At 39.7% G+C, this 12,628-nt stretch overlaps 1 protein-coding gene across 5 annotated transcripts in view; it reads right to left on the bottom strand.

Moving 5' to 3' along the window:
- LOC122800880 (LIM domain containing preferred translocation partner in lipoma) overlaps nt 1-12,628 on the bottom strand; it is a 3,822,027-nt gene that overhangs the window by 787,298 nt on the left and 3,022,101 nt on the right. For all 5 annotated transcript variants that reach the window (XM_044070213.1, XM_044070214.1, XM_044070215.1 and 2 more), the window contains one exon: nt 9,874-10,042. In XM_044070213.1, coding sequence (XP_043926148.1) covers nt 9,874-10,042 — 169 coding nt within the window. The remainder of the gene's footprint in view (nt 1-9,873; nt 10,043-12,628) is intronic.

The raw sequence follows: 12,628 nt of genomic DNA, 5'->3' as shown, positions 1-12,628 counted from the left end.
GATGGTCTCGGATCTGACTTGGCCATTGCTAAAGCTTGTGGCAACTAAAAACTGTTGAGCTTCTCCCTTACCCATAATGCACCAAACCTAAATTACCTCAAAAGTTGTTTGCTGATTTTTACCAGAAAGAAAATATCTACTATGCATATATAAAGGAGGTGAAAAATTACATGCAATCAATACATAAAAGACTATATCTAGAGCGCAATACAAAGGGCAGTGACATCCCCTAAAGACTCATTCATCCAGAAATTTGCAAAGGATGGGGGTTAGTAGGCGGGCAGTTGAAGAAGAATAAAAATGGACAACACAGATGGAATGTTATGGTAAGTACATAACTTCTTTATCTGATGTTGCCAATGTTCATTCTATCCTCAACTGATTGGATAGAGTACCCAACTACCAAAATATTTGGATGGACTCAAGGAAGGATGTTCCCGAGCACAAATGAACCAAATGATGCTTTACCTCTGGAGACCAGATCCAATTTGTAATGAGTAACAAAAGTATGGGGGTGTAGCCAAGCAGCTGCTGCACATACGTCGCCATGGACATCTTGGAAAGAAAAACTGAAGACGTTGCCTTGGATCTAGCTGAATGAGCTTATACTGTTTGTGGTAATGTAACACCTATTTTTTTACATATATGATAAACAAACAGTTAGCCATCTGGCTAAAGTTATTTTGACAACTGGTGCTCCCAATTTCAAGTCGGCAAAGGAAACAAACAACTGGTCTGTTTTTCTTATGTCTTTTGTTCTATGCAGGTAAAAACATAATTGTCTATGAACATCTAGTATATGCAACATGTACTTGCTTTTGTTAGTAAATTTGGGGAAGAAAACTGGCTTTCTGACACTCGCTTGGAAAGAAAGAATGCATTGGTTTGTAATGTAACTCTGTCCTTGTGAAAAATCAAATATGGGTGTTTTGAAGAAAATGCTTCAGTTTTTGAAATTCATCTAGCAGATGTAATGGCTACTAGAAAAATATTTTCCAAGTAAGATATTTAAGGTCACGCTTAGCTGCTGGTTCAAAGGGGGAATGTATAAGTGCCTGAAGTACCAGATAGAGGTCCCATGGGGGAACAGAGTCTTTAAAGGGAGATCTTAAAAGTAGAGTGCCTCTCAAGAAAGCTTTGCACAGCTTATGACAGGCTACTGAGGAACCTTCAATCCAGTATGAAAGTTTGACATCGCTGTCAACTGAACTTTAACAGTGGAGGAACTAGCTCCTTCTTTAAAAAGTAGGGCCAAAAATTCAAGGATGTTATGTACTGGAGATGAAAAAGTTACAACATAATTTTGATGTGCCCAATACACAAATCTTTTCCATTTGCTAGAATATAGTTTACGTGTTGAATGTTTAGGTGAAGAAAAAAGTATATGCTGGACAGGGGAAGATAGCACAGGTTATCTGGCTATTAATGGAATTGGAGAAACCAGGCAGTCAGCCTGTGGTTTGAGATGTCTGGTTGGATCATGCCTGTCAGGTGAGACAGGAGGTCAGGAATTGGATCCAGAAGTCAACGTTGGTGAAGCAAGTGAGGCCAAAGGAAGAGGAACCAAATCTGTTGAGGCCAATAAGGTGTAATGAGAATGACTCTGCTCTTCAACGTGGCAGCTCTCTGTAAGAATTTTGGAATTAGCAGAATTGGCGGACAGGTGTATAGTAGACCAGGGGGCCCAGTTGTGAAGTACAGCATCCCTCAGTGATTTCCCCTATGGGGGGATTAGGACAAAGTAGCTGCTGCATTTGTTGTTTAGGAGGAAAAGTGAAAAGATCACAACAAGGTTGGCCCCACTGACAAAAAATAATTTCATCACATTCTTGTTGAGAAACCACTCATGAGTTAGAAGAATGCACCTTATCAGCTTGTCTGCTATCATACTGGACTTCCCCAGAATGTGCAATGCTATGAGAAAATGGTTGAATGACATTGCCCACTGCCACACTTTGAGTGATTCTCGGCACAAGGGGTAAGACTGGTCCCTCCTTATTTGTTGTTGTACTAGACTACTGACAAACTGTCCGTCTGATTTGCAATAATCCCTGAAGGGAGAGCATTCTGAAGGGCCTGCAATGCTAAAAAAACTGCTCTCGTCTCTGAGACACTGATATGCAAATTAGCCTCTTTGATGGACCAAATGCCTTGGACCGTTTTCCCTGGCAACTGCCCCCACCACCCCAACTGGGAAGCATCTGTGGTCACTATGACCTTGAGCTGAGGGGGAATGAATGGATGGCCTTGTAGTACCGGATCTGACTGAATCCACCACATGAGATCTCTTTTGCATATGTGAGTGATATGTATCAGAGTTGACACTGGCTGGCAAAGTATCGACCACTGTGTTGCTAGCATCCACTGTAAAATCCTCATGTAAAATTTGACTATAGGTACTACTAATGTTATTGCTGATGACACTGATCCTAGAGCTTGAAGGACCAAGCAAGTTGAAATCTGGGTACTAGAGATTATTTTTCTGACCTGTGAGCTTATAGTTTTTGAACTCTTGAGGAAGGCAACAAAGCTATCACTGAGTTTGTGTTGAACAGTGCTCCTATGAATTCCCAAATTCTGCACTGGTTCCAGTTGAGACTTGTAGTTTATGGTTATCCCCAGATGAGAACACGTCTGGAGAACCTGATCTCTTGTCCTTAATAATTGATGCATGGTTGGGGTGGTAATGATCCAAATAGTACAACCTCTGCGAGTGAGGCAGCCGCAGGGTCCCAAATAGCAAAGTATTCAAACAAAAAGAAAATAGGACCAGCATACAAGGCACCTTGAAAATAAATTTATTGATTGAGGTTCTTGAAAAACAGACCGGTTTTGGCAAATATTTAACAAAGCCTTCTTCAGTGTTTAAAAAAACAACAAAAAAGAACCTGTATTTAAATACTCAAGTGAGTCATGTGCTTAATTACATATGCTCATTCAGACCTGGCTTAAAGAGCCCACCAAGTTTAATGATCCATTTTTTCTCCATTGAATTTAATAAATTATGCCAACCTGATTTGTTATGCCTGGATCTTCTAATTTTATCAATAATGGTATAACTAAAAGTAGCCTTTGGATGTACCAAAGAATGTTTATATAAAGCATTGGTGTCTCTCTTGTGTCTGATATCACTAAAGTGTTCAGAGATTCGAAGCTTCAAGGGTCTGGAGGTTTGGCCAATATAGAATGCAGGACGTGCATTTGGCCAAATAAATGACCCAATCTGAGGAACAGTTAGCAAAATATGTTATATGATTCAGGGGGTGCCACAGGCTCACCAGTATCCAAGAGAAGAAATTCTGTCACCTCACAGGATTTACACGTAGGAGGGGGGGCAGGAAACACAAAAGAGGTGGACAACATGGAAACGCTATTAGAGATGTTTGTGACCAAACAACCACTGTAAACATCACTAATATTTCATCACGTCCTCTCCTCCTCTGAAATTTACATTTTTAATAAAGGATTATGATTCATCCCTGTTTTTTTTGTTTCTGAAGAAAGTTTTGTTCAAGATATTGTTTCATTTTGTAGAAATCTTAACCTTAAACTATTCTTCCAGGAACAAGAACCAAAGATCTCTGATGAATTTAAATACCATAGGTCTTCGTTCATGCCACCCATGAATCACCAAGTTTACATGTTTCAACAAGCCATTATCAAAGATGTACATTTTCAGTTTAGATCAATTCCACCATTACCTAATAATGTATCCAAAAATTGCATGGAAAATATCAACACACTGGCAAACAATCACAATCTAGTCATAACTGGTGCTGACAAAGGTGGTTCTATAGTGATTCAGGACACATTACAATATGATCATGAAGCACTGAACCAATTATCCAACGCACGCAATTACTCGAAACTCACCATTGATCCAACACCAGTATTCAAGGAACAGATTGATTCTTTCCTTAGTTTAGCTGTTGCAGAAGGTATCATCACTCAAAACACACAGCATCTACTCACCATTGCCAACCCTTGTCCACAATACATTTATTTCCTACCTAAAATACACAAAGACCTGCAACACCCACCCGGCAGACCCATTGTTTCAGGTAGAAATTAATTAACAGAACCATTATCTCTATTCCTTACCAAATTTCTTAAGCCCCTTTTACAATGTGTCCGTTCTAGAATTCAAGATACCACGGAAGTTTTACAGATTATCTCTGATACACAGCTTGAGCCCGACTGGTTACTTTGCACATTGGATGTAAAATCATTATATACCAACATACCACATTGGGCTGGCCTAAAGGCATTGGAATACTGGCTCAACAAAACTGAAATATACAAGCCAGGTTTCAACACCCTTTTGTTGTGTTTAACAGAACATGTTTTGACAAAAAATGTGTTTTTTTACAAAGACAAATGCTATTTACAAACCAAGGGGACAGCTATGGGTGCATCTTTTGCACCCATATATGCCGATTTGTTCATGGCATACTTTGATGAACATGTTATTTACGACAACTCTCATAACATTTACATGATTGAAATGGACATTTAGCGCAGATATTTGGATGACTGCTGGTTGGTATGGAGAGTGAATAAAGAATACTTTTCGGAATTTTTTTCTTATTTGAACGAAAATAAATGGGGGATTGAATTTTCTGTCAGCTATGATAGAGATAAAATTATTTTCTTAGATGTATTGGTTTGCCGTGCATCTGATCATACGCTGACTACAGTAATTCAATGCAAATTCCCCCCAAATAATTCACTTCTCCATGCAACCAGCTTTCATCCTCCTCACATCTGCAAAAACATTCCCAAATCACAGTTCATGCGCATTAAACACATTTGTTCTGATCAGCACACTTATAGACACTTTAGAGATGATTTAGTACAGCGATTCCATGACCGTGGGTATAAAATGGGTCAACTATTACATACCAAACACACAGTTGACCAGATGGAACGCACTGAATTGCTTCATTACAAAACTAGACACAAATCACCTTCAGTAACACCCAGATTTATCACCACATATGGTCGGAATACCAACATATTGATGCAAATTGTTCAACATAATTGGAACATATTAACATGTGAACCTAGACTTCAGGACATTCTTGGAGACGGATGTTCGTTTTCCTTTCGGAAAGGCAAAAATCTATCTGCCTTTTTTAATCACTTTAAACATCTTGAGAAGAAAGGTACCAAAAGTATCCAGACCACATTATCAGGGGATCCATTAATTGGTTGCTTCCCTTGTGGACACTGTATCTATTGTAACATCATACTCAAAACCACCAGTTTCAGCAGTCAAAACACCTCTCAAGTATTCAAAATAACATTTTTTGCTAGCTGTTCCTCATATTGGGTCATTTATTTGGCCAAATGCACATGTCGTGCATTCTATATTGGCCAAACCTCCAGACCCTTGAAGCTTCAAATCTCTGAACACTTTAGTGATATCAGACACAAGAGAGACACCAATGCTTTATATAAACATTCTTTGGTACATCCAAAGGCTACTTTTAGTTTTACCATTATTGATAAAATTAGAAGATCCAGGCATAACGAATCAGGTTGGCATCATTTATTAAATTCAATGGAGAAAAAAATGGATTATTAAACTTGGTGGGCTCTTTAAGCCAGGTCTGAATGAGCATATGTAATTAAGCACATGACTCACTTGAGTATTTAAATACAGGTTCTTTTTTGTTGTTTTTTTTAAACACTGAAGAAGGCTTTGTTAAATATTTGCCGAAACCGGTCTGTTTTTCAAGAACCTCAATCAATAAATTTATTTTCAAGGTGCCTTGTATGCTGGTCCTATTTTCTTTTTGTGGTAATGATCCAGTCATCTAGATATGGAAACACCATGAATGCTTGCAGTCTCAAGTGAGCTTCTACTACTGCCATACATCTGGTGAACACCCTCGGGGCTGTGGTGAGACCAAAGGGCAGAGCTCTGAACTAGTAATGACTGTCTCACAGCTGGAAGTCTAAGTACCTTCTGGATCATCTATTCATCTTTATGTGATAGCATGCATCCTGAACGTCTATTAAGCAGCATCCAGTCATCCTTGCCCAGAAAAGGACAAATGCACTTAACCGTGACCATCCAAAACTTGGTGCATTGAACTGATTTGTTTAAGTTGCTGAGATCCAAAATTGGTCTCCTGTTCCCCGTTTTCTTTGGCACTAAAAAGAACCTTGAGTAAGTTACAAATCCTACCTGGTCTGGTGGGACCTCTTTGATGACTCTATTTTCTAGCAGCTTTTGTATGTGAACTGATGTTTGTTCCCTCTGACTGGGTGGAACATCAGATATATTTCTAGAGATTAGAGGTGGAAGGGAAAAGTGCATTATATAACCTTTGGAAATAATCCTCTGCACCCAAGTATCGTTTATGTCTATCCAGAATCTCTGGTGCAGGGATAAATGACCCAATTGCCTCCAGAGGTGGAAAATTTGGCCTCCTTTCAGAAGTGCTAGTAAGGTCTGTCAAAGAAAAAATCTCTGGATTCCTGGTTTTGCAGGCCACCTCTGCCACAGGGGCTGCGTCTACCATTGGAGTTCCCTCCTCTGCCCCTGGGAGACCTTCTTCCATGTGTGTTCTGGAAAGGACCCTGAGATTTTTTGAACCACATCTTCTGACCACCATGATGATTCCTTGAAAGGGATCTTTGAGGGGTTGAAAAACATACACCCCCAGCAGAAAGTGTCTTTCCATCTTTCTCACACCTGGATAAAGTGTCCTTTACCTTGGGGCCAAACAAGGAAGTGCCATCAAAAGGAGCATTGATGAATGATGACTTGAAGGGCTGTGCAAAATTACATAAGCACATCCAGGCATGTCTCCTAATGGAAACACTTGAACCCGCTGCCCTTGAGGCTCCTTTGGCTATATGTGAAATGAGCCTCATGGAAGAATTTGAAATAGATTGCAGAGTAGCCAATTAAGAAGTCATGGATGAGTGGACCTCTGCAGAAATGGATCCTGATAGGGTATTTGATAGTTCCTTAATCAAATCCCTCTGTAATCTTGCAAAATGTGCCAAATAATTCACCTACCTTTAAGGCAAAGATTGCCGAAGCATAGACATGGTTTCCAAACCTGTCCATCGCCCCAGACTCCCTTGTTAGGGGGATGAACAGTGGAATTCTCCTCAGCAAGTTCCTTTTTAGTGGCCACTGCCAAGAACATGACATAATTGGCTCACCTTTATCACAAAACTGCTTATCCAAAGGTGGTGCCACAATCTTGTCTGGTCTCCTATGTATTAGTTCAACTGTGTCTGGTTCCTTCCATGTCCGGTGAGAAACTAATTCAATAAGCTCATCGGCGGGCAGAGTAACCCAGGAGGTAGACTGGCCAGTACCAAAAGCCTCAAGGAATACAGACTCCTTGGATGAAGGGTTGCTGTGTGTCCAGCCCCTTCCCTGCTTAAGGATCTCGAGGATGTCTCCAAATGAGACATCTTCAGGAGGTGACCATGAGGACCCTTCACCTTCATGGAAGTCTGTATCTTCACAGACCTACACTTCAGAGGAGTCTAAGTGCTTCCTCTTACACGTCTTCTTCTGAGTGACCTCCTCCGTGGGATGCTCTGAGGAGGTATCAGAAGAAATCAAGATACCCTTTTGGGAAGCCTGAAGGTCTCAAACTGGATGTCCTGTGGTAAAGAGTGATGAGGCTCTGAGTGCAGAGACTTCAAGGTAGAAGGCTTAGGGTGCAAGGGGGAAGGATCTGTCCATTCTTTTGAGGTAGAAAAAATACCCTTCACAGCCTCCAAGGCAGACCAATGCAGACAAAGGGAAGACCTAGGATCAGAAAAGACACGTTTTTGGACCACTGTCCTCCTCTGCTTCAAAGGCAATCCCCCTGAGGTAAAAGCTCCAACACCTTGGATATAACAGGGAAGCTTTGGCTCAAAGAGCTCTCCGACTGAACTGGAGCACTCAGAGTAAGCTTCTGATCCGATGCTATTACTATCTTCGGATCTGAGCCAGGCGGAGCTGGAAGGCTTAGATTCAGGGATTCTGAGACAATTGAAGAAGTCAGAGTAGGAACTTGTAGTGGGGGTGTAGCAGTAGAACGGACCCCACCTGACCTGAAGGGGTAGGAGCCAGTAAGACACTCATCTGACTCTGCTCCGAGAGGATCTTCTGCACCACCTTTTCCACATCTTTCTCTGCCGAACTTCTGGGAGAACGAGTGGAAGCAACATATGGGGATCTGCGTCTATGATGCTCCAAAAAAGTGAGGGTACCCTCGAGGGCACTGGATCAACAGAAGGTGAATACATTATTCTGGGTAGGTGAATTGAACCGGTAGGACTGAAAGTGGTCGGATCCGATAGCTTTTTTATTAAATCCGAGGAAGTCGGGTCCACCAATTTTTTCTTTTTTTGGATCCAAGGTTGAGGTCAGATACATCTTTTTTTTTTTTCCCCTTAGATGGCTTCAAATCTGTGGAGGAAGTAGGTGGTTTCGGAGAGAAAGTTGCTTCAAAACCATGGAGGAAGTAGAAGGTTTCGGAGAGAAAGTTCTTGATTATTTTGTTTTGAGAGACTGATTTCCAGATATCACCTCTCTAAAGGCTGAGCATAATGAGAACTTTAAGATGAGCTTGCTTTTTACATTCAACAAGTGTTCTGGGATTGAATCTATGGCAAATGGAACAGTCTTCCAGAAGATGCAATGGTCCCAGACAGTACACACACACACACACACACACACACACACACACACACACACACACACGCACACACGCACACACGCACACACACACACACACACACACACACACACACACACACACACACACACAGTGTGGGGATCCAACACAGGAAGCTTATGCCCACACTTACCAGATTTCTTAACCCCCATGGGGCCTTTTTCTGTCATTGCCAAACAATATAAAAGGAAAATATGTTAACCAAGGACAGATAAAGGGCTTTTTTTTTTTTTTAAAGAAAGCAAATTAAACAAAGAAAATAAACTACCAGCAATGGTAGCAAAAGGAGATACACCAAGTGTAGAAAGAAAGTATACAGTAATGACAGAACTTAAAAGGTACACAAAGTATGATAGTCAAAAAGTGGGAAGAATTACTAACAACAGTAATTCAGAAAGTTACTAATTGTACGACATGTAAGGGGATGAAAAAAATAAATGCTCGAGAGTTAAGGAAAACCACTTCTTTCCCTGAAAGTGGCAGTTACGGTTTGTGCATTATAGGTAGGGGAGAAGCTTGAGAGTTGTTGGTTACCACGAGCTTTAGCAACGACTGAGTCGAATCAGAGGGATCGGACCTGAACCCATCAGTAGAAGACGGAATGAAAACTGACATCATCAGATCAATAGTTCACTGACTGAAAACTCTTTGTGGGATATAGCACAACACAACAGAATATGTTTCACTGACTTTTGCACAAAAACTTTCCATATATACAGCTTACATGAGAAATGTCTGAATTTGCTGGCAAGTACACATCTGGATATATGGAGAGGCACTATGTCTACTGTTTTTAGCACTTTATTCTTAGTACTATAATTTATTTTTTTTCAACATTTCAAACAATATATCCTCTGCAGACTCTTCATCTGACTAATGGAGTTAGACTATGATAAAGATTTCCAGTATTAGCATGCATTTTGTACTGTATTTCTCATTCACTGAGCAAATAAACTTGAATATGTTTAGTCTGTCAGCCATAGCAGTATGGCAGCTGGAGAAAATTTAGAATTGGCATATTAGGTCCTACCTAAGGTGGAATACAAGGAGCTTAAACAAATAAATAAGCAAAAAATGCAAAATAACTTGACATCTTCTTAAATATGCATAGTATATATGCAGTTTAAAATTAGTATTCACTCTTATTCCTTCCAAACAATAATATCCCTCTTACCAAAGTAATCATTTGTGGGAGGGTGTTCCATATCATAGAGCATCTTCTTTGTCAAACGCTCTAATTCATCTTCAGGCCTGACTGTGGGAGCTGCAACTGGCGCTGGAGCCGGAGCCAGAGTGGGAGCCATATGTGGTCCTGGAGCTGGAAATGAAGATGGGTAGCCACCCTGACAGGGAAAAAAGCAGGAAAAATATAATTATCTTACTTGAATATCGGGGCATGATGCAATCATATTCTAAGGAAAATTGCAGAGGTGGCAAATAACAAATAAAGTGTAATGAAATGAAGTAATTCAAATGTCTATGCTTTAAGAATAATTTGCTATCATTTATTTGATCATTTGCTTATCTAATGAAAGGTACAACACATATTGTCAGACATAACTGTTAACAGAACTTCAGCAAGAATGACTAGGCCACATCTTCATGTTACCAAACCATCACTATCTCTGTGTTTCAATGCATGTTCTAAAGTTACATAAAAAAAATCCAGGGGAGCCTTGGTTATTATTTAGATGTGCTCTCTACACTAAATAACATAATATAACAAAATATATTAACACACACTACATGTCTTTATCAACAACATCCCACAAAGGACATAAAGCACAAAATGCCTGCCTGACAACTTAAAAGACCGCACTCCAGTTGAGGCAATTTTCTCATGTAGTACATCTAACCCCTCCCATCTTTGTATATTCCAAAATCTCTGGAGAAAACAAATAAAAGTTCATACAGAACTACACCATAGTGACTGATATTTCCTATATAGTACAACCTATTCAGATGTTGCTTTGAAACACTTCAATTTCATTATCACAAGTGTGCCTGATATGCACTTTCTTAAGACCAAAGAGAAGCAAATACTGCCTATGGTTAAGCATTAGCCTCAAAAGCTTAACGAAAGAGAAACAGAACATCTGGAAATAGGGAAAGGCTACAAGATCCACACTGTATGTAAAAACTATCACTCAGAAAAACATGTAAACTTAAAATGAAAGGAAACAAATTAGCATGCTTAAGGACACTGCTATTAGCCAATGATTCAACCCTAAGTTACTTGGAAAGTTAATAAAAGGCATATTCTACTTAGAGTCTCCTCACATTCTACCTTAAACAACTTTATTAGCCACACCAGCCTTATAGCCTTTAAAACCAATGATTACCACTCCTGTATAATTGCCCACAGTCCCCATATTAAACTGGACTCCACTATGAATCAGACTACAGTCTCACAAAATACTATTCCCACTTGCATGTACCTTCAGCTCTAGGGAGTTAACTGCCAAGCAGTTAAGAAACTGACTTGAGAAACTAGATAATTAAAAGAGACCAACACCATACAGTCTACCCACCACCTTTCTGGAACACTATCTAAACCCTTGACATATTTTTAGCTTAAAAATAACTTCAGGATGGGTACTCTCTCAACTTAATCACACCCTTATAATTCCATCCTACAACAGACCAACACTGCTTCTCTCTCTGACCTTCACACCAGTCTCTATACTATGCCATATCGCAAAACTTAAAAAAAAAAAAAAAACTTCTATATAATCAGATTCAAGAACACCTAAACAGATACGGTCTCCAAACAATTGCTCATTTTGGACATAACTTAATAACCAGGTTTTCTAACTATTTACAGAATCAAACATTCAAAGTCATGGCAGGCAAACTTACTTATCAATAATGATATCTCAGGGCAAGAGTCTCCCAAGATTCAGTCATTCCCTGATACTATTCTCCATATTTACTAATGACATTAATAAAGTCATCCTGAACTCGCACAGAAACCTCTGTGTGGATGACATCATACTTCTCAAAACTGGACCAAATACCAGTGAGCTACAAAACAGACTCGTTTATCACTCTGGCTAACAGAAAATCTTTACAATTAATGAAATTAAAACTGCCAAAGTGACTTTTGCTTCAAAATATAAACTCATACAGTCAACCCCTCTCATAGTGGCCTCCTCCATCAGTATAACCCTGAAATCAGTACAAGAATATAAATAACATGGGACTCTTCCAAGACGGCTACATACTGAGCAACAGCTTAATTTCAGCTCTCCCAGTCTGAAAGCAGAAACTCAGAGAAGAGAGCCAGTAAACTTGTCTTATTGGGTAAATTTCAGTAACTGGCTAATAAGTGTACTGCCTGGATGCCAGTAAAAAATAAAGTCAGAGAACCTGAAAGAAAATCAATCACAAAAGGTGAGGATAAAACATTGACTGGGAAGAATTCTGCAGCTGTTCAGTAAAAAGAAGTGCAAGATGCAGCTTTGCTGCAAGTTGTAGTTATCTAGAGGAAACAATAAGAAATATACTCAGAGCTAATAAAAATAAACTAAACACTGAATGAGAATATCAACTCAAGGAACAAAATCCTGGAAAAAATGGAAGACGCTTTCAACAGATATTCAAATGAGGCAACAAAAATCAGAGGTTGAAATGAAGAAAGGATGGCTGAGTATGAGACTGCTCAAGAAGAGATTGTTTCAAAAAATAACAGAATTAAAGGACAGAGCACGTAGGAAAAACGGAGATTTTCTGCTGTACCGGAGAAACTGGTAGGAACTGGACTGTTGTTTCACAGTAGGAGTTCTAAACAAAGGGCACATTCTGTGTATGCTCCAAACCTGGCCATGAGAAAGCAGCCAAGTCCTTTAACAGTAAGGATGCAATCCTGGCAGGAGAAAGAGTTGATTCTGACAAAGCTGTAGCAGAAGGACAAAGTACTAGTGGGAGAC

The sequence above is a fragment of the Protopterus annectens genome, chromosome 4.part1 (assembly GCF_019279795.1).
Source record: "Protopterus annectens isolate FY-2018-M chromosome 4.part1, PAN1.0, whole genome shotgun sequence".
NCBI classification, from domain to species: Eukaryota; Metazoa; Chordata; order Ceratodontiformes; family Protopteridae; genus Protopterus; species Protopterus annectens.
Note: the sequence above shows the minus strand (reverse complement) of the source record. Positions and strands in the feature narration are given on the sequence as shown.